The following is a 27,496-nucleotide window of genomic DNA, read 5'->3' as shown; positions in this document are numbered from 1 at the left end:
GAAAATGGAGAGGTTTTTATGGCTCCGTCTCCTCGGTGACGTAACTTCCCGTCTTGTTGTATTGACGGATCAGTAAAATGGCTGCAGCAGCTTTAGTGGATAATTCTTCAGGTAAAGACGCCGTCGCTGAGGGGCTGTTGGATCTCCTGAAACCCGCCGTCCAGCAGCTGGACTTGCACGTACACTCAGTCAGGTAAATGTCCCTCTTTTAATAGAAAACCGAATCACTTTCACCCGCCATTTTAGCTAGTTATCGTATATAGTACTTCATTTCTGTGATAGTCTCGTGACTGCTGTCACTGTTTAGTCCAGATTATAGGGAATTTGCTGTTTATCGTTTCACAATTCAAAAATTGCAGTTTTAAATATTGTAATAGCGGTTTCATCAAATGTCGTTGTTTGTGTTTTATATCGGCACTGATAATGTCCAAATGTAACAGTACTAACAGCGCACTCTCTGCTGGTTGACCACTCACTGAACATCTACTTAGGTTAAACAAGTAATGGCTTAGTGCAAGATTGCTGAATGTTTGTTCACTTAATGCAGTGTTCACAGCGCCATTCTGCAGAATCTGATTTCCATACGCGGGTGCGCGCACAGCTTCAAAAAGACTGCAGTGAATACGCACTGTATTATACGGTTTTTACTATAGGCATATGTTTTTGTTAATCTGCTTGTTTCATTCTCTACAGAGAAAGCCAGGTAGAATTAAGAGAACACATAGACAGTCTAGCCACAGGTAAGAATAACAAGTCTCTCACATTATAAAACACCAATTCTGAAAGATGATGAGTAAAAACAATGAAAACTGAATAGACCATAAACCATAGACCAGTTGTTGAAACTGAGACAGTTTAAAATAATATATGCTCCCATCTAGACAATTGCTTAGGAAGGCCTTGTATATATTTTAGCAAGACATTGCTAAATCACAGTGTGATTAAGTGTATTAAATATGCATTCTTCAGCATATGTCCAGGATTGTTGGGCACCTTGTGTCCTGTAGACTTTTACAGTTGCTAATAGAAGAGGGGGTGAGACACAATGCTAAACATTACCCTGTTTAAACTTTTTGATGTGTGTCTTCCTAAATGAGCTAGTATTTTAAATGAAATGCTATAGATTTTTTTTTTATTTTTTGCATTACAAGACCATCTCAGCTTTTTGGAATTGTGGTTGTTAAAAACAAATGTAAATGCATAGAACATTAACAAATCCTTGTTAATCATTTGCTTGGTCTTTGCATCTTGTCAGAGTTATGCAGGATAAATGAACATCAGAAGGTGGCTCTAGACCTGGACCCTTATGTAAAGAAGCTTCTGAATGCAAGACGTAGAGTAGTACTGGTAAACAACATACTGCAGAATGCACAGGTAGGTTTTTCTTAAAGTTCCTTAAGCTGCATTATCTGTAACAGTTGTAATGTGCAAGTTCAAAAGTTTTTTCTTCTTTTTTGTTCATTCCTAATACTCGGCTGTTGTAAGATGCAATTTTCCAACTGTGGGACTAATAAAGGCATTCTTATTTTATATATTGATTATGTAAAATTTAGGTAAACTTGTCCGTGTGGAGGTTTTACACCAGTTCTGGGTCTGTGTTACTATCAACATAAAAAGATCTGACCACTAAATTCAATATTGTAATGTGAACATGTTTTTAGTGGCAAGTTGATGAAACTTTTAGTAGCTATGTCATCATCGCTATCATCATCATACCTCAGGAGTGGATAATGCCAGAAATATTCCTGTTCATTTGTCAAATAAAAATTCCTTTATTCCGGTTTAAGCATTAAATACTGAAACAGGTGCTGTGTTTAGTATAGCTGCTCCTGCCACGTTTATTGATATTGTTACATAAACTAAAGCGTCTTGTAACGTCAGTACTTGCACATACAGTAGGACTTGTAGTAGATTCTTACTCCTATAATTGCCTACACTAACCACTGCCACGACCTTGTAGCGCAGTGATACGACAGTTACTGCTAAGTATAGTCATCAGTTGAAGAAACCTCATAAATTAAGGCTTAAATCTTCCAAGCCTTGAATAAAACAAGCATAGTGACATCTGGTGGTTAAGCAATCACATACTGATCAGTGTGGTATCTAGAAAATATTGAACTTAAAAGGCATGAATAGTTAAAACGAAAAAGTGTGTTTTGAAAGGTAGCATAGTATAAGAAAATGAAAAACCTTTCACAAGCATTAAAACTGTTACATTAAACTGTTGTTACGTTTACACCTTTGCCACCACCAACTGATCAAGTTCAGAAATGTAGCATTCTGTTGACAGGAACGTCTGAGACGGCTCAACCACAATGTGGCCAAAGAAACGGCACGACGTAAAACCATGCTGGAATCTTCAGGAGTGTTCACATCCCGCTCTCCTAGTAAACCCTGATCATGCTACTGTTGTTTTGCCTACCAACCACTGCGAACATGATTAGGAGGAACCATTCTTGTCTATTGACATATTGAGATCCTGTACTGCTTCTGTTGTTGTAGTATAATCTTGGCTAATCGTTGCTAGGCATTTTGCAGCAGCAAATGTTTTAATGTCTAGTGGAATCATAAAATTGAAGTTTTTTTCTGATAAAGTAAATCACATTTGTTTAAGAATCCGGTTACATCATTGTACAAATTAGTGAAAAATTTGTCACTGAAGCTGAAGAACAGTTAATCATACTTGCTACAGGGAACTCTCCTATTACACCATCCTATAAACTCTCTTCTTCTATGAGTTGGTTGTTACCAAGCATTAAGGAGGGTAGTTCTCTGTGAGGTGATTTCGGAGGCATAAAAAAGTGTAGGTGACTCTTATCTTTCGTTTCATTTATTTATCATGACAGCAAATCACCACAGCGTATAATGTCATTAGGTTAGTTGTTGTGTATCACAAGTCTATGTTACCAATGTGATAATTTCTACTTTATGTAAGGTTTTCTGTTTTAGTGTCTAGAGAATAGGGGTGCATATAATTTAGATATTCATACCTTTTATGAATTTTTGAATTGAATGAATGAATTGATTGAAATAATTTTTTTGTATGTGTGTGCCACGTTTCCATTTAACACAATTATGTTTTGTACAATACTCTGCCAATGGTAGTTATTAAAATAAAGCTGTTGGGATATTAATTGCACCAATGAAGCCAATTCTAGAAAAAAAATGTTTTTTTTTTCATTTATTTAGATTTGTTGCAACTAAACCTAGTATTAAAGATATAATTTAGAAGAAAAAGTTATACTGCTGGTAATACTGTGATTCTACGTAGAGGCATTGCTTGTCACTTCCAGTATTCCTGAGATTGACCCACATGAATTCATTCTCTGAATCCTCCTAAATAGCAAAATTATACAAATATTTCACAGTTTGTTATTTTTGCACATTTGAATGGAGCCCCTGCCGGTGTTATGTTTGATTATTGAGAAGCAGAGTGTGCTTTTATCTGAGATTAATAAACTAAACCTGACCTGTGTGTGTGTGTGGGGGGGGGGGGGGGGGGGGGGGGGGCGTTGGGGGTGGGGGTCACTAATCTCAAAGGCGCCACCTTAAAAAAACAAGTCTTGTGGGCCTGTCAATCTAGACGAACCAGACAGACCCTGTTTTGCGGACCTGCTGCGAGAAGCCGATCGCGATTGGCCGACAGCGGTGGTCCCTGTGAGACCTGACCGCCTATTGGCTAAAGCATGTCGAGACACTGACGCGCACTCTATTGTTAATGTGGCGTGCTCGTGAGGAGCTGGCAGGATGCACGAGGAGGCAGAGAGGCTAATAAAAGGATAAAACAACAGAAAAAACAAGCTAGCGTATTAGATCGTGTCATAAATAATAACTAGTTTATTGTACAATAAATTTTGATTTGCCGTGTGAACACAGCGACATATAGTGTTGAAACAAAGGGCTGTAAACACAAACATCAGCTTTGGTCTTCACATAACTTAAAACACGGTGAGACGTCTGAGTGAAATACTCCAAGCAAGTGTCGGGCAGCTAGACGATCTTTCTGTCCAACTTCCTCTCTCTACTCCGGCTGATGTGTAAGTAGAAACATTTATCTTCTGTCCTCTATGAATTTTCTACCCAGACTCTCGCAAAGATTCTGCTGTGAATATGAGGGGGGAGTCAGTGAAATTCGCAGTCGATTGGTGAATTATTGTTTAACGATACTATATAACGTGCTTTTATCCGCAACGACCGCTCTCTTACTGTCTCGCTCTTTCGCCGTACTGATCTGTAGGGGCCGATATTGTACACTATTCAGCAGTATAGTGATTTTCGCACAGTTTACCTTACATTCGTCCATGTCACACAGCAGAAACGCAGAAATCACGATTTTTGTTGTATACACATGCATTATATTAACTGGTTATTGGGGGTTATGTGAGAAGACTTCGTGACGCACCTTGTCTGTCAGTGATGTGACTATATGGCCTGGAAGCTGTTCAGGTCGTATAATGGGCAGACAAGCAACTGTCACTGTGGCAATTCCATTGCAATATCACGCTGATGGAAGTTTTTATTTGAAGAGGAGACTGGAGGTGTGTGTGGTCGGGAGGGAATATTTGTAGCAACAGTTACGTGTGACGGTCATCATAACCAGTAGCTCCTAATGTAATGTATGAGTTATTAAGGCATGTCTTTAGTTGCGCAAATTCAGAGGCATGTAGGTTGCGTGTATATTAGACTTTAATTCCCAAAGCTTCAGACAAGTTTGCAGATAATCTATGTTAATCAATCATGTTTGTCTTTGTTATTTAAATTCACTCAGATTGTTTTATTGCACATTCTTACCAGTGGTTCTTTGATCTCCGGAATATGTTGAGATTTTATATACAACACAGAGAATACATAACTTGAATGTTCTTGCATAGACTAAACCCTTTATCAACCCACTAAATAAGATTCTAAATTCCACTAAATTGCTACATGTTGGGGTGGGCTTAGTGAAAGAAAAAATACTATTGTATATGTAGTTACTAACACCTTGCAAGTGTTGTTAACATATTAACATCTGTACTAATAATCCAATATAGTAACATTTTAAACATAAAGTTCTTGTATATAATAAACTGCAAATCACCACACAGACTTAACAACCATGGTTATCACTTTTATCACTTAAGTGTTCGCTTTTACTGGTGCACAGGATCCAAGACAATCAAACAATTTGCATACACATGCCCATGGGTCCTGTCACACTTCAGGTGCCTGAAGGGACATTGACTTATGTGTTTTTCCTTTAAGCAATTTGTAGGATAACTAATATAAATGAGATAAACTGTAGAATTTGCTTGTGTGACTGAAATGCATATCTTTGTCAATGCTTTTCCAAATTGTGAAACTACCACAGCCATATTTTACAGACAGGAAACAAATCTTTTACTGGTAGGATAAGGTTCTTATGCTGGACTCTAACTCATCTGTGCATATTGTCCAAGACAACCACATTGTTTTGAGCAAGCTGTAGATGTGTTTTAAAATTAATTTAAACAAATAATTCGATTTAATTCATTTAGCATAAATTATTTTTTTCCAGGGACTGACTCAGAACTGGGCCAACATGAAGCCAGTGAACTTTCTGGTCACTCGTTGGCTGACCAACTTAATACCAGGTAAGTAAGACAGAGTGCTCTCGTCTTTCTTAACACCTTCACGTCTAACACCGTTGACCGAACTAACAGCCTAAATGCATAAAACAGATGCATGCATGCATGCATGATTACTTTAATCCAATTTTCACTTCAATTCAGTTTTATTTAGATTCATTCCCCCTCCTCGTCAAGATACTTATGACCAGGAGTCAAATGCAGAGGACACAATTTTCCTAAGAGGATCAATAAAGTATGCATCTTATCTTATTTTGGCCCAATTATAATAACCTTTGTTATTAATAGAGGTGCTGGTGAGCCTTCTTCTGTGTTGAGGGTGATGCTGGTCCAGTATCCAGTTGTAGAGGGAGTTAACAAACAGCATTTATGTGTTGTTAGTGTCCAGGTATGAGCACTCTTATTGCTGTGGTATGCAAACTGATAGGGGTCCAGTGTGGGTGGGAGACTGTTCTATAGGAATGCCAAGTTGCTTAAAGCACTTTATAAGAATAGGGTGGTAATCATCCAGGCACTTTAGGGTGGAGTGTTTGGCAGTGTAGTAATGAAGGTGGATTTGAAGCTGGCACAACTGCTGGGGCAAGAGACAGGTTGAAATGTCTGTGAAAACTTCAGCCAGGTTTCTAGCACAGTGGACCCACCAATACCATGAGATATGCTTTTATTTTATTTTATTTTATTTTGTGATATGCTAGATCTAGTTAGTAAATAGTTAGAGCCAGATCTGATCTTTTTAAACCACAGTTTGATCATGTTGACTTGTTGTTTGTGAGAGGAGCTGTTTTTTATTAAATCCCTGTAAGTCACTATTTTTTTTATTCAAATCTTTATCATCTTTATTTATCACAGCGCTTCCAGCATTCCCTGTATTGTTTTTCTAATCTTTATCATTATTATCACAGTGAATGCTGCAAAGCAATCATAGCATAGAGTCTAATGCATTCGTCTATCAGACTTTTTTAGGAGTCCTACATTTTGAAATCGTGACTGTGGCCACAATGTTTAGTCTTCAAGCATAAAACTGATACCAGTTGCTTACTAAAGCCATGGCATTGATAAAGTAAAGTTTATCTTTGATACCTATTATGGTTTTGCTGTAACAAGCCTTTTTAGCAGGGGTGCAACTCAGAATGATCCTGATTTTCCCGCCTTTCATCTTCATGACAACAGCGCAGCTGCAGCTCTGAGTGACAGATCAAACTCCTGATGCTCAGTGTAGCAACTCTATGCATATTACTGATAAGTTCATTACACGGTTTCATTGTTTAGTAATTAATCTGAATCCTTTCAAAAAATAAAAGCACCAATCCAAATTTTTACATTTAATAGCACTATTTTTGCTTTTTTATTTATTGGATTTAGCTGTTTTTGTTACATTTAGGTATATTGTCTGTTCCTGTATTTTAATAATCTTTTAGTAATCTTTTTTAACTTTCCTTAATTTGAAATTTAACTGCTTCAGCTTCTTCTGCAAACATTCAGCTCTGTTTAAACTCATTCACTTCAACTCATTCTCTTCAAATCCATTCAGCTTTTTAAGGAGAAGTGTGCCTCCATTTGATTTTTTAATATATTTCAAGTCATTATGCTTTTTTCATAATAACTAATAAGAATTTCACCATTGAAATGAATGGAAAACCATTTTCAAATCCTCTGTCTTCTTTCAGCTTTAACTACTTCAGCATACTTTAAGCTACAGACGGCATTTAAAGGGAGTTCCAAAATTTCTCCCATAGACTCTTAATGCATTTGTCTGAGACCTTTTTGGACAACCACTTAAGAGTGACATTTTGAAATCGTGATTTTGGCCACAATTTTACTCTTCAAACATAAAACTTACACCAGTCGCTTGTTAACGCCTTGACATTCAAAAAGTTGAGTTATTTTTGTGATAGGTATTATGGTTTGGCTGTAAGAAACCTGTGTAGCAGCGGTGCAACTCTGCTTTCACGGAGCAGAATGAGGCTGATTTTCCTGCCTTTCGTCTCTATGAAGACGGCGCAGCTACACCTTTGACTGACAGGTCAATCTCCTGATGCTTGGTGTAGCAACTCTATGCATATTACTGATTATTTCATTACACTGTTTGATTGTTTAGTAATTAATCACACTCTTCCTCTGAATCCTTACAAAATAAAGGTACCAATCCAAAATTTTAGCTTTAATAGCACTATTTTTGGTTTTGAATGGATAATCCTGACTGGTTAATGTGACCGTTTTACAGTTTAGCTATTTAGCACACACAGCTTGAATGGAAAACCATTTTGAAATCCTCTTCAGCTTTGTCTTCCTTCAGCTTTAACTACTTTAGCATACTTTAAGCTACAGACAGCATTTAAAGTACAAAATAATCTTCAACTATTCAACTATTAATCTGTTGTTCAGCTTTTTAATATCTTTAATACTTTCTGATCTATAGCAGTTTAAATATTGGGTGTTTTTTGAGAAAATCTCGGCTTTTACATTAATGTGTATTGCATGAGCTAGAGTGCGTGATGTCACAGCTAGAGTGCGAAGGGACATTTTTTTAAGACATAACCTCTGCCTTTAACTTGTCACTACAGCCACAGTTTTCACTCTATGAAAATATTTTTTTAACTTGTTCATAGTCATACTTGTCTTCTTCTTGTCTTCTAATTATGTGTCTGGTTAAGCCCTCAGACCTATACTTTCGTCTGTAGCTTCCTCAAAGCGCAGAGTTCCACAATTCTTACCATAGACTCCAATTGAAAAGTTTTTCTGACTTCTGGGGAGGATCGCATAGACAGGCGTATTTAAATCACGACTGTACCCACAATATTCACTCCTCAGACATAAAACTCACAAAAGTTGCTCATTGAAGCCTTGGCACTCATAAATTGCAATGATTCTTTTGATAGCTATTATGGTTGTGGTGCAACAAGCCTGTTTTAGCAGGGTGCAACTCTGTGTTCACAGAGCAGAATGAACCTAATTTTCCAGCTGCTGCTGCTCTGACTGACAGATCAAACTCCGGATGCTAGGTGCAGCAACTCTATGCATATTACTGATTAGTTCATCACACGGTTTCATTGTTTAGTAATTAATTAGACACTTCCTCTGAATCCTTTCAAAACAAAAGCACCAAGGCTCATGACCATAGGTGAGAGTAGGAACGTAGATTGACCGGTAAATTGAGAGCTTTGCATTGCGGCTCAGCTCCCTCTTCATCACGATGGACCTGTACACCGAACGCATTACTGCAGCTGCCGCATCGATCCGTCTGTCAATCTCACACTCCGTCCTTCCCTCATTTGTGAACAAGACCCCAAGATACTTGAACTCCTCCACTTGGGGCAGGAACTCTCCTCCAACCTAGAGAGAGAAAACCACCTTTTTCTGGTCGAGAACCATGGCCTCAGATTTGGAGGAACTGATTCTCATCCCAGCCGCTTCTCACCCCCATTCGCAAACCGCACCAGCGGATGCTGAGGGTCTTGGCCAGATGAAGCCAACAGGACAACATCATCTGCAAAAAGCAGAGATGCTGTCCTGTTGTCCCCAAACCAGACCCCCTCCGGCCCCTGGCTGCGCCTATAATTTTTGTCCATAAAAATAATGAACAGAACCGGTGACAAGGGGCAGCCCTGCCGAAGTCCAAAGCGCACTGGGAACAGGTCTGACTTACTGTCAATGCGAACAAAGCTCCTCCTCCGGTTGTACACAGACCGAACAGCCCTTAGCAAAGAGCCTTGGACTCCATCCAGAGCCCCCCCCACAGAATGCCACAAGGGACACGGTCGAATGTTCGATGACCAGGCCGAAAACCACATTGTTTCTCCTGTATCCGAGGTTCGATTATCGGCTGAATTCTCCTCTCTAGTAACCTGGCATAGACTTCCCCGGGAAGGCTTAGAAGTGTGATCCCCCTATAGTTGGAACACACTCTCCTGTTCCCCTTTTTGTAAAAAAGGGACAACCACCCCGGTTGTCCAGTCGAAGGGAACTGTCCCCCCTCGTTCACGCGATGTTGCAGAGACATGTCACCCAAGACAGCCCCACATCATCCAGAGACTTGAGGTACTCAGGACGGATCTCATCCACCCCTGCTGCTTTGCCGCCTAGGATCTTACAAACTACCTTGGTGACCTCAGCCTGGGTGATGGGGAAGTCCACCTCTGAGTCCCCTGCCTCTGTTTCCTGGCTTCCAGGCGTTTCGAAAGGGTTGAGGAGATCCTGAAAGTACTCCTTCCACCGTCCAATAACATCCCCAGTCGAGCTCAACAGCTCCCCACCTCCACTGAAAACAGAGTTGGTGAAGGACTGCTTCCCCTTCCTGAAGCATCGAATGGTTTGCCAGAATCTCTTTGAAGCCGAGCAATAGAACTCCTCCCAGGCACGAGTTTTTGCCTCCACAACAGCACGGGCTGCAGCACGCTTGGCCTGTCAATACCCATCAGCTTTCTCAGAAGTCCCACAGGTCAACCAGACCTGATAGGACTCCTTTTTCAGCTTGATGGCATCCCATACCTCTGACGTCTGGGGATTACCACCACAACAGGCACCGGAGACCCTGTGTCCACAGCTGCGAACGGCCGCGTTGACAATGGAGGCAGAGAACGTGGTCCACTCAGACTCTATGTTTCCAACCTCCCTCAGAATCTGGTCAAAGCTCTTCTGGAGGTGTGAGTTAAAGGTCTGTGTGACAGAGGGTTCAGGCAGACATTCCCAAAAGACCCTCACGATACATTTGGGCCTGCCAAGTCGTTCCACCCTCCTTCCCTGCCAGCGGATCCTACTCACCAACAGGTGGTGATCAGTTGACAGCTCAGCCCCTCTCTTCACCCGAGTGTCCAAAACATAAGGCCGAAGGTCAGGTGAAACGACTACAAAGTCTATCATCGACCTCCGGCCTAGAGTGTCCTGATGCCATGTGCACTGATGGACACCCGTATGTTCAAACATGGTGTTTGTTATGGCCAAACTGTGCCTAGCACAGAAGTCCAATAACATAACACCATTCAGGTTCAGATCAGGGAGGCCATTCCTCCTAATCACGCCTCTCCAGGTATCACTGTCGCTGCCCATGTGGGCATTGAACTCTCTCAGAAGAACGATGGGGTCCTCAGTTGGAGCGCTTTCCAAAACTCCCTTCAGAGACCCCAAGAAGGCCGGGTACGCCACACTACCGTTTGGCCCGTAAGCACGAATGACAGTGAGCGACCTATACCCCACCCTAAGGCGTAGGGAAGCGACCCTCTCACCCACCAGGGAAAACTCCAACACATGGCGGCTAAGCTGGGGAGCTATGAGCCCACACCAGCCCGCCGCCTCTCGCCGCAGGCAACTCCAGAGTGGAAGGGAGTCCAGGCCCTCTCAAGGAGTTGGGTTCCAGAGACCAGACTATTTATAGCCGGTACAGCCCGACCTCCTGCACAGCCTCAGGCTCCTTCCTCCCTAGTGACGTAACATTCCATGTTCTAATAGCCATATTGGTTATCCAGGGATTGGGACACTTAGGCTCCCGCCTTCGACTGCTGCCCAATCCACTATGCACTGGATGCTGTAAAATGGCCATATATATATTATGTATATTATATAATTTTTTGCAATCATTATATTAATATATAGTGTGTCCTCTGCGGCTGGATAAGACCAGCACCTGACCAATTTAACCAGAAAACCTGGAACGTGCAATTACCTTTCACTTACAAAGGTAATTGTCACAAAACCGACGATGGAGGAAGGACCCAAATGCACAGCGTTGACTTGAGTATGATAAGAAGGTTTATTAGCAAGGTCAGGCAGGCAGAGGTCATACACGATGGAGTAGCAATCAGGATCCGACAAGGAGCAGGCAGAGACTCACAGTACAGGACGGTCATAGGCTAGGCAAGAGCAGGGTCGAGGACAAAGCACGGTCAGTAACACAAGGCAAGAGATCAAGGAATGCTGGAATGCTAGTGAGGAATCAACGTAGACAATCTGGCAGGGGACTATGGCTAGAGGTGGAGCTTAAATACTACATGACTAATGACTGATGAGATGCAGGTGATGATAACCACAGGAAGTAAAGCTGGGTAGACTGGATGTGGACTAAACAGGAAGTGGTAACGAAATAAAACCGGACATGACTATACAAATGTAACTAAGAAACATGAATCGTGACAGTAATTGTCTAAACCTGGGTCTTTGACATTGAAACTCTGGGCATGGGTTTCTGTAATATTCTTATACTATATACTAAATAATTATTATATAGTAAAATAAATAACAACTTCATGTTTACATTAAGACAAGCAGAGGACACAATGAGAAACAGAAGGATGAATAGATTTACTGATGCAAGGATAGATGGCAGACTGAGGAAACAATGGTAAGTCAGGGCTAAATGTTTACACAGACAGAAATAAATGGTTGTGTCCTGGGTGGGATAGCAGACTTGATTAGCAGCAATCCTAATAAAATCTAAAATATTTACTACAAGATATTTTCCTATTGCTGTACAATAATTGGTGCCATTATGGGTTTATTGGAGCGAGAGGTGGGGTACACCCTGAACAGGGGACCTGTCCATTCCAGGATCTCATATACTGACAGACATACTCTTTATTTATAGTAAATGTAGCAGGGGTATTTTTAAAATCAATCAAGAAAAAGTGGTGTTACTGTAATAAATTGACTGTGTAAAGTGGGGACATAAATTTAGACAATTAGATGTGAAAATACCTTCCATACCATATTCCCTTACAGAAAATGTTAATGCATGTTGTGGAAAATCATTCACTTCCAGAGAAGATTTGTCATTACAGTATGTATCCCACAAAGGTCATTGTAAGTCTATATTATGTCTTCATTAAGCATAAAGAGGGTTCTTTTTCTCCTTTGGCAGTGGCATCATGTCTGTGAACCCCCCGAGTAGCAATGACGCCTGCCTCAGCATTGTCCACAGCCTCATGTGCCACCGGCAAGGCGGAGAGAATGAGGGCTTTGCCAAGCGAGCCATCGAGAGCCTTGTGAAAAAGCTGAAGGAGAAGAAGGATGAGCTGGATTCACTTATCACTGCAATCACCACTAACGGTGTTCATCCCAGTAAATGTGTCACCATACAGAGGACACTGGATGGGCGGCTGCAGGTCACTAAACATTGTTTTATACAACAAGTTTTTTCCATGACCATTGTGTTTCATTTACAGAGGGGTGCCAATGTCCTGTAGATTGGGTTGATTTCTTGTATAAGTATTGGATAAATGAATAGAAGGTGGTGTTGTAGTTTAAAAAAAGTTCAGCACCATGAACAGTAAAATTATTTCAAATTTCTGATTAAGTAATTAAGCATGGAAATTCGACAAAATAGAATAAACATAATGTCCAGGGGGCGTGGCCAAGGAGAGATGGATAAATCAGGAGAAAACTAAAGCAAACCAACAAAAATGAAGGCTGTTACAAAATTAAGAACTAATCTGAAACAAAACCCACTTCTATGTGTTTGCCAACATTCCTCTTCCTCTTTCATGCTGGCACATTCCCATTGTAATGATGCTTTGCTGCCTCCATAGGTGGCAGGGAGGAAAGGTTTCCCTCATGTGATTTATGCACGGCTGTGGCGTTGGCCGGACCTCCACAAGAATGAACTCAAGCATGTCACGTTTTGCCAGTACGCATTTGACTTGAAGTATGACAACGTGTGTGTCAACCCCTACCATTATGAGAGAGTGGTGTCTCCAGGCATAGGTTTGTCAGTCTTATACTTCAGTACCTCACAAGTTCATAAACTTTGTCTTTGTAGTGTCTCATTCTACCACTTACATACAAGAGTTAGTTCTTTTTTGTATGACAGTTCTAATAACATATTTTCTTCATGTTGTTTGTCTTCTCTCACAGTGGGTCTTAGCCTTCAGAACACAGGTGGGTTTTCTCCTACATTAATTTATGATGATGCTATTAATCATACTGAATGGGACTGCTTCCATTCCACGGTAACTATATGACCATCTTGTACACCCTAATATTTACAGGAGCATCTAGCGTTGCATTATGCATACAAAGAAATACAGTGTTGAACAATGTTAAACTACTAGTGTAAGTGTAAGTCATTCTGAACATAAATATACATGAATGAACAGATAGTAATGAACTTTGTGGCTATTATAATGCACATTGCTATAAATACCTTTTATTGGCAACCTTGTTAAGCCATTAGAATGCTAATTGCACAGTCTTTAAATTTACATGTAAAAGATTGTCACAAGTCCTTGGAGGTACATGAGACCGAGTCAGAGCCAGAGAAGGGAGCAGGGGTAAAAATGAAAGTCACTTTAACAAAACCAAAAAACTACAAGAAACAAAAACACTCCTGCAACACTAAACCTACATAACCAGGAGGGGCAAATACTCGATAAACAGAACAAGAAACAAAACTATATTAACTAATATGGCTAAATGGAAGCTAAGGCTTGACATTAATAAGACTACACAAAGGCTAAGGCAGGCTAGACATGAACGAGCTAATGAGTGGCACCAATGCATGACTTAAAGGCAGAACATTGCATGCCTAACATGGGAAAAGTTAAACAAAAAGGCGAACATGACAAAACCAAGGCAAGCTGACATACTGAGAAAACAAAACTGACATGGTTGACAAACAAGGCTAACAGACTGACCAAACCACGCTAATATGGCTGAACAAACAAAGTTAACATGAATGAGCAAGTGCCAAGCACCAATGCACGTCTTATAGGATGAGCAATGCATGACTTAAATGATGTGACAAAGATAACAAACAAACTGTAGTCCAACAACCTTTCAAAGGAACGGTCTGAGTCTGAGGCGAATGTTAGAGTAAATATGATTTACTGATTGATTTATGATCTTCTTATATCACTCACAAGGCTGATTTATTGTTTCTTACGACATTATGAAGGATATATGTGTTCAATGTTTTAATCCTCCATCAGTAACAGGAACATATTGTACTTTGCTGATGCTGTACCCTACATTAGACAAAGAAACAGGAAGTGGTTGGGGCCACAGACTTTTGCTGGGTTAACCGAAAGGCCAGAAAAAGGTCAGCAGTCTTAGGGTTGAACAGTATAACCATTTTATACGCCAATGCTTATGCAAATCAATTGAGTCTTTTATCCTGGAATTTTCTTGTCTGCAGTTTGATTTTCATGTATTCATTGTAACCATACCATACGCCCATATCATGCAACTCCAAGGTGTGTTTCATTTTAATAAAAAGCTTGCACCAAGGGGAGATCGACGGAGTTGGCCTTGTGCAAGTAAAACAGAGTTGTTGGCTTGTTGTGCTTTGTTGTTCTCATCTCTTTGCATGTGAAAAGTGTTGTGGCTAATTTAGATCCAACAGCGAAGAGCAGCATGGAATGACATGACGCAGCAGTGAGTGAAGGGCTTGGAGTGTATTTGAAGGGAGGTAGAGGGGACGGTCCAGGTGTGTGTAATTGTCCTGATTGCAGGGAGCTTACTGAGGGAGAGAAAGGGACTGGGTGTGGTCCAGAACAGGAGAAACAAAAGGGCTGGCTCTGCCAGCCCAGGATCTCGAAAAAAAGTGTCTGTTTTAAAACCCAAAAGGATTTCACATAATTTTGTGTAAACTTTATGGCATCATTTTGCAACAGAATCATCTCAAGATGCTTCACATTTCAAGGTCAGATTATCTTACATCTGATAATGTGCATTAACTATGTACTAATTCTTAACACTTCTGCCTCTGACAGCAACACCAGGTGGACTAATCAAAGAGGAATACATCCCAGACTGTATACAGATGGACCTTCCGCCTGGTATGCCTCTGTCTGACCACCAAGCTGCCGGGAAGCTGCTGTCTACAGACCACTATGGTCATCCTCTGCCTCCCCCACATCTACCCTCTGAGCCCCATGGGCCTCCACCCATCACCAGATACACTAACCTGCCTGTCTCACCTAAAGGTTTGCCCTTTTTCACAGATAGCATTATTTAAAACGGATAGCAGATAAATAAATGTATGTCAGATAAAAAAAAGCACTGGGCCGCCACTTCATTTAAACTACGCCTGTTAAGATGAATCACGTCAGGCCTAACAGGTTTTTATGTTATTCTTTTAGTGTCTGGCCCTGGATCCATGCTGCCATTGCAGGGTGGTCATAGTGACGCCCGCCTCCAAACGGCATCTCCACAGTCTCAAGTTATGACTCCGGCACCAAGATCTCCAACTCCAACCCAACCACCACCTCAGCAACAGACCCAGCAACCCTCACAACCCCCCCACACACAACAACCTTCCTTACCCCCATCTCACTCACATGGACAGAATGGATACAGTGGCAATAAACATTCTCAGAGCCAGGCTGCCTTTCACAGTGAGTTACTAAAACATTTTTTAGGATATGCACCCCAAAAAGTTATTTCATTTGATCAATTTGTAGAGATATAAATTTATTATATCATAGGAAGGTTTTAGTCCATGTCATATAAGTCCAGGTCTTTGTCTAAGTCTATTAGACTATTTATTATATTATTATTTATTATATATAGTTTGAAGTTAAAAGTTGAAGATTGTTAGTGGCATAACATTACACCTTGAACAATAGTGTCAAATGTACTATGTGAGACAAGATAGGCGTCTTTTTATAATTTCAGTCAGCACAAAATTAGTAGGCCTGTAAATTGATTGAAGACATTAACAAACAGCAGCCTTAAAAAGATGATCAGAGATATGAGGAGGCAAGAACGAGGTAAAACAGATGGTGACTTCATGTGTATTTTCGAGCAACAATAGTCCAACACTATATGCATGTCTTAACAGTTAGGCTTGTGTAGGTCTATGTTTCTACACAGAGAATAGAAAAGAAAGGGGTACTCCAAAGGAATTAAAAAGAAAAAAAGGAAAGATCCCCAAGATGTGATCTGGTTAAAGTAATCAACTTAAGTACATGCCTAGAATTACTTATCGGTAGAATTATCAAATAATTCTATTAGGTTTCTGGTATCATGTGATTAGGTGATGATTAATAAGATACTGAGTGATTCAATATTACTAATTGATTCTGTACTTGAATACTGCACATGTTAACAATTTTTACTTTCCTGTATTACAGCAGTTTGGACAGGGAGCAGCACAGCCTCCTACACTCCCATAGGACTCCAGCAAAATGGACACAGTCACCAGCTCCATCATCCAAACCACCATTGTAAGATGTCGATGATAAATTTGTGTGCATTATATTTTTAAGTAATGAAGATAATAATAATAATAATGAAGTATTGTTCATACTCACCAGGCCAACAAAACATGCACACGTGCGCACACACACACAGTCGTGTTTCACAGCTATTTGGGGATTTGCCTTTCCTAGCCCCTTACCCTAACCGTAACCATCACAAATAAACAAATAAATCACAAATTTGCTCTATTACGAACCAAAACTCAATTCTTACCTCAGCCCTAAAATCACATCTTAACCCATCTTAACACATCTTAATGGTTTTGTAATAATTATGACATGTTAATGACCATATCCTCCAACGATGATTGTAATATTGATCTGCTGTGTGCACTTTTTTTTAATTCATACTAATCCAGTCTTCCCTGTCCTTTTCAGGGTCTCAGCATCATGGTTCAGCCTCTTTCCCTTCTTCTGTGTCCAATCATCCAGGTTAGAGACTCTCACACATAGCTCTCCCACTATTTCTGTTGTGGATATATAGACACTAAATTGTTAATGTAATTTACAAGTTTATGTTGCCAAGAGTTAGTATTCTTAGTTTAGTGAGAATTGTGTTACTGGTGTAGTCAACCTGGGGAAAATAAAGCTTTTGTACTGTGTATTCTTATATGGTCAATATCTGTAATGGCTCCACTACAAATGCTCTACACATCTGATATCTCTGGTAGATTTAATGGCACATCCTACGACAGCTTATTAGTTATATGTTTTTTCACGTTGGTATTTTTAGCTTATTGAGCTCCCTCTCAGTCTGCTTAATTATTAATAAGATTATTATAGCATCATACCACCATGATGACTGAAGACCCCTAATTTGGTTTTAAGATTGTGAGGCCTCTGTGGGTCCTTGGTTTGTGCTTCATTGATGTTTTCTTCTCGATCGTGTCTTCCTATGTCATCCACTGTGCATGCAGCTTTATTAGCAACATCCTCGTAACATTGCATATCATGCAAAAGGCTTGGTCTGCAAGTGGTGGAGCAGTTCAGGTTAGAAAGCTGGTTGCTGCATATATTGCATGGGAACGTGTTGCAATAAGTCCACATTTCAAGTAGGGCTTCTTATTTTGTCTGTAGTACAGCTTTTTTTTACCCTGTGCAAATAAACTTTTCAAATAAATTTGTTTGCCAGCTTGGAGTTTCACTTTAGCTGTAATGTATTACTGTCTGTGTTACTGGCCTGAGCAGCCCGTTTAAGAAGGTAGAGGTGTCAGAACGTCATAGGTGGCTGACCCACATGCACGGCACAGACAGACTTGGATGTTGAAAAACAAAAGGGATTTATTCCAAAAAGACAGTCAGAATCAGGCAGGGTCATACACAGGTAGACAACGATGAACAATCCAATGGATCAGGCAGACTCAGTTCCGTGGGCAGGCAAGATTCGTTAATGTGTTGGTCGAGGTTACAGTACTGTTCAGGCAGAGGCAGAATCGTAGTCAAACTAACTTGCAGGGTCGTTTACCAGGCAGGCTCAAAGAACAAGGCATACAAGGCAGGCAGGGATTAGGCAGAAGTCAGTAACGGAGGTCGAAAGCAGGGTTCAGGATCACCAGACTAGACCCGAGTACATGACGCTGGAAAGTGGTGGAAATCACGCAAACACACTAACAACAACTAACAACCTGGCAACGACTGGTGTGTGAGGTGGGAGCTAAGTACTGAGGCTGATCACTGATTATTGACAGGTGTGTGTAATGAGGACCGGTAGTGACAGGAAAACAGCTGTGATGTGAACAAAACAGGAAGTCCTATAAAACAAAACAGGAAGCTGGAGCAAAACATGAGTGAAAACAAAGTCCTTTTAAAATAAAACCTGGGACATGACAAGAACCAGACCGAACTGTAACAAGAGGTTGTAGGTAAGACACGTGACTTGGCAAGTGGCCAGGAGCAGTTATGATGGATCTAAATCCTGATTTATCCTGTTTGTTTGTTTTTTTCAACTTACTTAAATCTCCTTCAAAGCCTGTGGTATGTAGTCTGTTTGCAGATAAATTGATTTGATTTAATATGGACGTACTGATAAAAAGGTAGAACTTCTTGAATCTAGTTGGGATTGTGTCACATTCACATTGTGAATGAGAATTCATTCTTTAGTTCCATGAGTTCTGCTGGTACATTATCCTGTGCATATATCCAACATACATAGATTCTACATTCCTATTTATTTGTCACAGCATTTTGAGTTGGAACCATTTGTGGCTCCTTGTCTCTTTGTTGCGTGTGGTGCAAGCTTCCTTGGTAAATAAACATCCTTGTTCTATGTCTTTTGTATTTAGTGGATGAGTGGAATTTTGTGAATTAATGGGTATTTAGGCCTACAATATTCACAGCGAGATGTCACTTCTTTAGTTAGCACAGTGTAGAACATGCTCTGTGCCATGCCTTCGAAGCACATTTGTTTGTCTCCTTGCATTTTAATTTAAAATACAGTGTTGGTATCTAATAATTGCATTCAGTTCACTACAAAGTCACAATCATGGTTGCTCTACAAATTGCATATTTTTCGTGTTTTTTATGATGATTTGATATAATCCTTACACTTGCATAGAAACCTATACCATTGATACGGCATCATCACTCATTTATTCCCCACTTTCAATGAAGTAGTAAAATAAGTTTAGGTTTCCCACAGCTGAGAGGCCCCCTGCTGTCTGCTTCCTTTTCTAAAAAGCTTTTAGCATTGTTACTGAACTTCTCTTATAAACCCAACTCCCGAGAAGTCACTTAATGTGGTTCCTGTATGGCGTGGTCTGCTGAAATAGCAGCATTACAGGGAGGGGAAGAAGCTGGACAAGGTCATTAGGAGCCCAGTTCTGTCTTGGGTTGTCCTCTGGAATTAGTAAGAGACAGAAGGAGTCTGGCAAAACCTACAACTTTGCTGGACCATGAGTCCCATTCACTGTAGGACACACTGTCTGCCCTGGAGAGCAGCTTTAGCATCCACCCTCGCTGTGGGAGGAGAGATTCCACAAGTCTTTCCTTCCTGCTCCCTGAAGACTTTATAATGAACATCTCTAACACGGTGCACATTTCCACCACAATGCCCCACACAATATATTACCAGGGGAATAATACCAGTCACTTTAACAAATGCACTCACTTAGATCATTGTCATTTCACACATAATGTTAATTATAGAATTTGTAAAACCTGTGTAGACTATACACTGTTTTTGTCTTTCCTTCAACAATTGTTTATTTATGTTTCTCTTCTGATGTTGCAACATGGCAATTTCTGTTGCAGGACCAATAAAAATGTTCTATTTCTTTCTTATTCTCTGTCTAGATACATTAGATGGATACAATCCAATACACAATAGTGGTGGTTTTGTGCTTCTGTATAGAAATACTGTACTATAAATATTTAAGGTAAATATAGAACATTATAGAATTAACATATGTATTGTTTCACTAGATGGCTAAAACAGAATGATATAATGGCAGCCCATCAAGCACTGGTTTGTTTCTATTTCAGGACCAGAGTTTTGGTGCTCTATCTCCTATTTCGAAATGGATGTTCAGGTGGGTGAGATGTTCAAGGTGCCATCTAGCTGTCCTGTGGTGACAGTTGATGGTTATGTTGACCCGTCAGGAGGCGATCGCTTTTGTCTCGGCCAGCTGAGTAATGTCCACCGCACGGATGCCAGTGAAAGAGCCAGGTATGTGGTCTACGAATAATTTCTTTACTTCAATTATAATTGTTAATTACTGAATTGCTCAGATATAATAGATATGCTGTATAAGTCTTATATTCTGCATATGACTTGGCTGTACTATAAATCCTCAACAAGCATGAACAATATTTATTTGTGACATGAGAAGAGAAATTACTAAACCATTAATAATGTGGAAAATCATAGTGATTGCTTTTTAAAATCAGTTGTAAACTTTGGTTTGTGTTGACCATTATGTGTTCCAGGTTACACATAGGTAAAGGCGTGCAGCTTGAGTGTCGTGGTGAGGGTGATGTGTGGATGCGCTGTATGAGCGACCATGCTGTATTTGTACAGAGCTACTACCTTGACAGAGAGGCAGGCCGAGCACCAGGTGATGCTGTGCACAAGATCTACCCTGGAGCCTACATCAAGGTCTGGACCTGGCTCAAAAACACAAACACACACACTCACTTCTTCTTTTTACTGGAACAAAATATCAAATACATATGTCAGATTCGCTATTTACTATGCTGTTGTAAAACAATCTGGTTGTGTGTTGGTCAGGTGTTTGACCTTCGACAGTGCCACAGACAGATGCAGCAACAAGCAGCAACCGCTCAGGCTGCAGCTGCTGCTCAGGCAGCTGCTGTTGCAGGAAACATTCCTGGTCCAGGCAGCGTTGGAGGCATTGCGCCAGCAGTTAGTAAGTGAGAGATATTTTATTTGAAATAGTACAGCCTCAAAGTTCAAGGTACATCTAGTGTTATTCTCTCCCTCCTTGTATTGTCAGGACAACATTACCTATACACCATAAAATTACCTATAAATCCATAAAAGCTTCTCTGTAGTGTTAGTAACAGTGTTTGTCCCTTGTAGTTTACTTTTAGCAATATCAACTGACAATAATTGGTTAATTGGATAATTGGTTCCAAACCAGCTCTATTCAGGGACCAGTAAAAAAAAAGAAAAGCCTGATGAATAATACTAGTGGTCTATTGGTCGGAAAACCCCCCCAAAAAATGTAGGCAAGTGTGATTCACCTGCTTTGTCAGGCAGGTCAACTTCAGTTCATATTAGTACATGCTTTCACCTCAGGTTTATTCCAGGTGAACATTTATTATTGTTTATTAGAATTAGAAAAGCAACCTTCTCACAGATGTAAAATCAATGTGTTATATAAGGATGTGACAATCTGCTTTGTCAGAAGAAGGTGGTATTGATGTAATGGTTAAGTTGTCTGTAAACTTTCAATCTGATAATCAAAAATATTACAATGACTCTTCCACAACTACTTTTGATATACAGTATTGCACCATCAAGAGAAGAATTGTATTACCATAAAAAACAGAATGTAACATTTTGAATATTAAATGATTGTGTCTAGTAAAGAAGTTTTTAACCTGATTAGTCTGTCTGTCAGTGGATTCGGTACTAGATAGGAAGAGTATTACTATTACAATATTACTATTGTTTACGCATGAAAAGAAAAAGCAATGCTATGACTGTAAACATCATACATTATGAATGTCACATGTAATTTTAGGTCTATCAGCAGCAGCAGGGATCGGTGTGGATGACCTTAGGCGACTGTGCATCCTGCGGCTGAGCTTTGTAAAAGGCTGGGGGCCTGACTACCCCCGGCAGAGCATCAAACATACCCCCTGCTGGGTCGAGGTCCACCTACATCGTGCTTTGCAGCTTTTGGATGAGGTGTTGCACACTATGCCGTTGACTGACCCAGGGCCTGCTAACTGAAGACCAAGTTTAAATTCCAATCTAGATTCTGTGAATGTTAATAATTAATTTATGTGTAAAGCAAATCAGTCAGAAAAAGAAACGACCAACAACAGGATGCTTGTAACAATCAATAGCCACATCAATCATGTTGTCAAACATCTGCACTTGTATGTACACACGCACACACACACACACACACACACACACACACACACACACACACACACACACACACACACACACACACACACGAATGAAACCAAAAGGTCTGTAGCTGCACAGATAAAAGTGCTGATGTCTTTGGGATTTTTCTAAAGCTTTACTCTCTACAGTTCACAGTTAAACACAGGGGAGAGAAAGACTAGACTTTCTGTCTAGACCAGTGTATACGCTGTAGAAATCCAGGGATGTGTTGTATAGCTCTATTACCTTTTATGCAATTTGGATTGCTTCTAATTGTAGGAGTGTTCTGCACCTTCACTCATGGAATTTACAAAGACATGTCCAAATCATATTATCCAGGAATCAACAACAACACTCTAAAACAGATAATTCCATACCTCTGCCTCTGGAACATGCTGTTAGTAAATTCAGACCAAATTCAAACAGCAACAGGTTATGATGTAAAGAAAACAGTACTGTTTACATCTAAATTCCAACAGAAATATCAAATTAATAGAGCCTATGTCATGTCTTATACCACACTATATTATTTTTATACCAAACATGTAAAAAGCCAAAAACATTTAGCTTTAAAGTAGAAAAGAAACAGTGCTACCCTGTATCTAACCAAATGGTTGGCGGAAGTCACCAAAACCACAATACCTCATAACTACAGTGCAAAGTCACAGTTTTCCGGCTAAACCGCACACACTTTGTTTATTATTTATAAGGGGATGTGCTGTCATGTTTAGAGACAGTATTGGATTTGTGGATGGGTTTTTTTTACTTGTGACTACAATCTATTTATGTAGATTATTTTTAAAACCGATCCCTTCACCTTAACCCCTCAAGGCAGACGGCTCTGGTTCTGCTGAAGGTTACTTCTTCTAGTAAGGGAGTTGTTTTCCTCTCCACTGTTGCTATTGAAATTTTAATTTATAAATTAAAAGTTGAAATTAAAATTAATTGATCTTGCTCAAGTGGGATTTGCTGGGATTTCCATATATAGTAGTTTTCTATAACTCTCAAGGTTACTTTTGTTCTGAATTGGCACTATAAAAATAAAATTGATTTAAATAGAACTGAAAAATTGAATACACAATAGGCTTGTAAAAGAGGCTTGGAGCTCAGAAAACAGAGACAGAGCTTGTGTTGAAATCTGGTCTTAACCTGTATGTCCACCTGTGAGGACATCTCACTATCACAGTCATCCCTTGCAGACATGTAGCTTAGCAGTTTATTTAAATCCTGGCTTGTTGTCTACGGTTGGGCCAAGTGTTTCCTTCAAAGGGGGATAGCTGCTGTCATTTAGGCCTTTAAATTGCTTCACTAACACATTTGCTATTTTTTTGTTCTAGAATAATTTTATTCTAGAATTCAAAATTATTATTTTTTTGCCTTTGTTAACTGCTCTGAGTCTCTCTGCAACACTACAACACAGGTGTTTTATTTATGTAATGTTTATGAATCTTTTATTATTGATTAATTGATTTAGGCCTATTTTCCAACTCAATGGACATTAGTGGATGTTGGTTGGTGTCTATGCTTGAACTAACTGGTTCAGGTTTTTTCATGTTATTTCTGTAAGATTAGGCTATCCATTCTGAACATTTTATTTTTGAATTTCTGCTTGTGCCATTTTTTGGTTGAACATTTGATGATCAACTTTTAGTTGCAAATTTTCCAAATGTCTTGCAGATTTTGTTTATACAGCTTAGCTTTTTAGCTTTACCAATGATGACAAGCTACTGTATCCTGCTGTAAAGGGAACAAAGTAGGACCATATCATATTACTGTCACCTGGTTCACAGAAAGTGTAAGGTCTTTATTCTGGAATACAGTTTTGGTTTGTCATCGAATATATACATATTTTTTTGCAAACTTAAAATGAGCTGCAATGTTCTTTTTGAATAACAAACATTTAGCCATTCTAAAACAGGCTCGCACATAATTTTCCTGAATTACTCCTGAATTACTGAAAGGCACTAAGGACCTTTGCTTTAAATAAATCACGTTTAGACTTTCACATGCTTTTGCACGCAAACATTTAAGACTGGATAATTTTTCACAATGTATGTGGTAGAAATTATGTAAATATCGAATCAGGTTTATCATCATATTTATGCAAAAATAGAGACAATTCTACATAGTTCACAAAGATTCAAGTGCAACTATAGAGATAGAAAACATTTAATTGTGACTTTGTGATTTGTTGTCATTCACCCAAAAAGTTTGTAATGTAAAACTAGAACAGACACACACTGTGTTTTGTGTTTTGGGGGGGTTCTTGTAGCTAGTTGCTACTTTTAGCCTAAATATTTGTGATAATGACTCCCCAATATTGAGTGCAGCTAAGTAGAGTTCACAATCACAGAGTTTATCTGACTAGAAAAGCAGAACTGTTTGTAGACGACAAAAGCTAACCATACATTAACCATACTCTTTAAAATGTATGTGTATAGAGAAAAAAAACCCTACAAACTTGCTATAAAGTGAAACCCCAGCACATAGTCTATACCCAGATGTACTGTATATATGATTGTAGCCTTTAGTTGATATTAGGTGAATAAATAATGAGTTCCAATAAACTGCTCCAAACAGGTTGTCTGCTCAACCTTCATTCAAGGCCAAGTAGACCATAAATCAGATCTGTGGATAAGGGGACCAGATTTGCTGTCTTGCATTAGACAGGCTCAACAAAAGAGTTTAGTAAATTCATACTGTGGGTGTCTATATCTAAAGGTGTAGAAAAGTGCCAACAGGTTTACAATATGGAGTCTGAATTTGTGCAGTGAAATGTCATTAAACCATGGAATCATATTTGTATTCAGCTGCTTTACAAAGATCTGCCATTACATATACATATTTGTGATTTGTGCCTTTTGTTGTCAAGAGTAGATGCACCCACACTGGATTATTCGACAGACACAAGTTTGTCTTTCTACATGTCAACAATTGATGTTGCACATTGTAATTTAGTTTTATTAGCTCCTTAGGATTGTTTGCTAGTATTCTGTGGTTCCCTCAGGTATTTGTGTAGCTTATCAAGCTGGTATATAAAAAACAGAAATTACTTTTAAAAAGTGAATAATTTTACCTGAGTATTACTGCTTATTGCCTTAGTCTTTTGTGAGTGTAAAATATGAATGAGTACGCTTGGCACTATTTTAATGGCATGGTCAACACACGCAAATCCATCATATTTATATGCTCACTGCCCATATTCAGGGAAGTAAAAGTGTTTATCAGATAATACAAAATGGTCACAGTATCTCCATCAGAGTATTATCTTGACCTCTACAATCCAACATCAGTTTTATCATTATGTTCCTTCTGTTTTTATTTTGTTATATCAGCAATTTGAATCAATGGCGATACCATGTGCTCTGATGTCAGAACAGCTTATTATCAACAATTGTAGGCCCAACTCATGAGAAAGCTCTTCAGCTCATAACCGTTTAGAAACATGCTGTTTATCCAATGGGAAAAGAGTGCTTTTAAATAAAAGTGTTAGATTCACTTTCACTTGAAATCCTTGATTTATCATTTTTAAATTTTTAAATCATGATTCACAATGTCAGTTGTAACAGACCCAAATTGTCTGTTGGTTTTCAGAGACCTTGAAAAGTTTTATTCCTAAACGTAGAACCAAAAAATGCATCATATATGATAAATATGTGCTGCTGTCCACATTGTCTGAAGCTGCTGAGACGTTTTGTAATTAGACAATGCTTTATTTTGAGTTGTCATTTTCAAGGTTCTATTTTGTATTAATGATTATAAAAATATGAAATAGAAAATATTCTTATTTAAATTCAAATACACCTGATTTTTGAGTACTAGTCTTTTTTTTACCATGTTGAGCTAAGATGCTTTGAAAGAAATATCTTTCTCACAATCAATGAAATTGACGTAAATCACCAGAGTATCTAAAATACTTCATTCTGATTTTTTTTGTGTGTGTTCATATAAAACTGTTTCATATGTTAAGACAGGATCTAAGTCAAAAAAGGTAACTTGAGCAAATACAAAATATGTTGTGTTTTTTTTATTAGTTAAAATTTGTTTTTCTGTAACAAAGGTTTACTCCCTAGTGTTGTTTTTTGGTTAGTATTTGGTACCTTTTGCTTTTTTAGTATCACATCATAGTAGGTTCAAACCAAGCTGATGCTTGATACTTGATGCTTGACATACTGTATGAAGTATTTTTCCTCTCTCTCCTCTCTAACTCTCCTAAATTCATTCTGCTGCCACATTTAACATTTAACATAAGACCAACCTCTGGTCATCTTTATGGTTTGATGGATAGTTTATACCTCAATATATCTAGGTTTTGCAGGAAGTGTCCACAGGAGTTGATTATCTTATTACATTAGTGATTTGGATCTGAAACTTGCACTGAATGTTTGCTCAGGTTGACCTTTTATTGTTTGTTAATTTAGTTTCATTAAACTGTTTAGGGTGAGAGTTTTACACAGGACTGTACATGTGGAAAAGACGAAAAAAATAATAGGTCTAAGATAAAAAGGTAAGAAAAGATACGAAAAACCTTTGATAGTCCCGCAGTGGGGAAATTACTTCTCACAACAGCGGTACTATTTTGTGGATTTGATGCTTGATGAATATTTAATTTACCTCTGGTCCACTTCAAACGTGAGGTCTAAGGTTTTGCCAGGAAGAATGGAAATAGAGTTACTACAGTGACCAACGTAAAAAAACACAATGTGTTGAAAATGACTAACCTTGAAGAAAGCTACAGTTTTAAGTGGATGATTTAAACATGTCTACTCTTTCATATTTATTTTTATATCTCTGTCAACAGGAAAAAATATGACCAGACTTTAATTAATACTATAACCACTCATGTTTCATTCATCATTCCAGTCTTTGACCTATTTACCACCTCCCCAATGTTAATGTGGTGAAGTAAGAATGTTAAAATATCATTTTTTAGGTTTTACTTTTTTATTCTAAATGTGTGCTTCTCTTGTAATGTTGGCTGGATGTTAAAAGAAAATAAAAACTTACTGAAGTTGCTACATTTTGTCTTAAATTGGCCATTATCAGACAACTCACAACATTAAAGTGCAGCTGGAAGTGAATTCACTTCATGCCAGGTCCTGCCTTTCTCAGTACTTAGAGCA

At 39.0% G+C, this 27,496-nt stretch overlaps 2 protein-coding genes across 4 annotated transcripts; both read left to right on the top strand.

Moving 5' to 3' along the window:
- The first annotated feature begins 52 nt into the window (after positions 1–52).
- Positions 53–3,475, top strand: snapin (SNAP associated protein). Its single transcript, XM_029166816.3, has 4 exons — positions 53–193; positions 694–740; positions 1,256–1,374; positions 2,291–3,475. The coding sequence occupies exons 1-4, from the start codon at positions 78–80 to the stop codon at positions 2,396–2,398; spliced, it is 390 nt and encodes a 129-aa protein (XP_029022649.1). The 5' UTR covers positions 53–77; the 3' UTR covers positions 2,399–3,475.
- smad10a (SMAD family member 10a) lies at positions 1,256–27,389 on the top strand. Of its 3 annotated transcripts, none has more exons than XM_055512734.1 (13): positions 1,256–1,374; positions 5,537–5,612; positions 12,457–12,700; positions 13,124–13,298; positions 13,449–13,472; positions 15,305–15,517; positions 15,674–15,928; positions 16,667–16,759; positions 17,171–17,224; positions 20,273–20,456; positions 20,717–20,885; positions 21,018–21,156; positions 21,997–27,389. In XM_055512734.1, exons 3-13 carry the CDS (start codon positions 12,464–12,466, stop codon positions 22,206–22,208), a joined length of 1,755 nt encoding a protein of 584 aa, XP_055368709.1. In that variant the 5' UTR covers positions 1,256–1,374; positions 5,537–5,612; positions 12,457–12,463; the 3' UTR covers positions 22,209–27,389. The 3 variants fall into 3 exon arrangements, with proteins under 3 accessions (XP_055368709.1, XP_040928699.1, XP_029022441.1); XM_041072765.2 differs by lacking the exon at positions 1,256–1,374 and adding an exon at positions 3,619–4,037 and having other exon boundaries at positions 16,670–16,759; XM_029166608.3 differs by lacking the exon at positions 1,256–1,374 and adding an exon at positions 3,629–4,037.
- Positions 27,390–27,496: the final 107 nt, after the last annotated feature.

This window comes from Betta splendens, chromosome 11, assembly GCF_900634795.4.
Source record: "Betta splendens chromosome 11, fBetSpl5.4, whole genome shotgun sequence".
Classification (NCBI taxonomy): Eukaryota; Metazoa; Chordata; class Actinopteri; order Anabantiformes; family Osphronemidae; genus Betta; species Betta splendens.
This window is presented reverse-complemented; position numbering and strand designations above follow the sequence as displayed.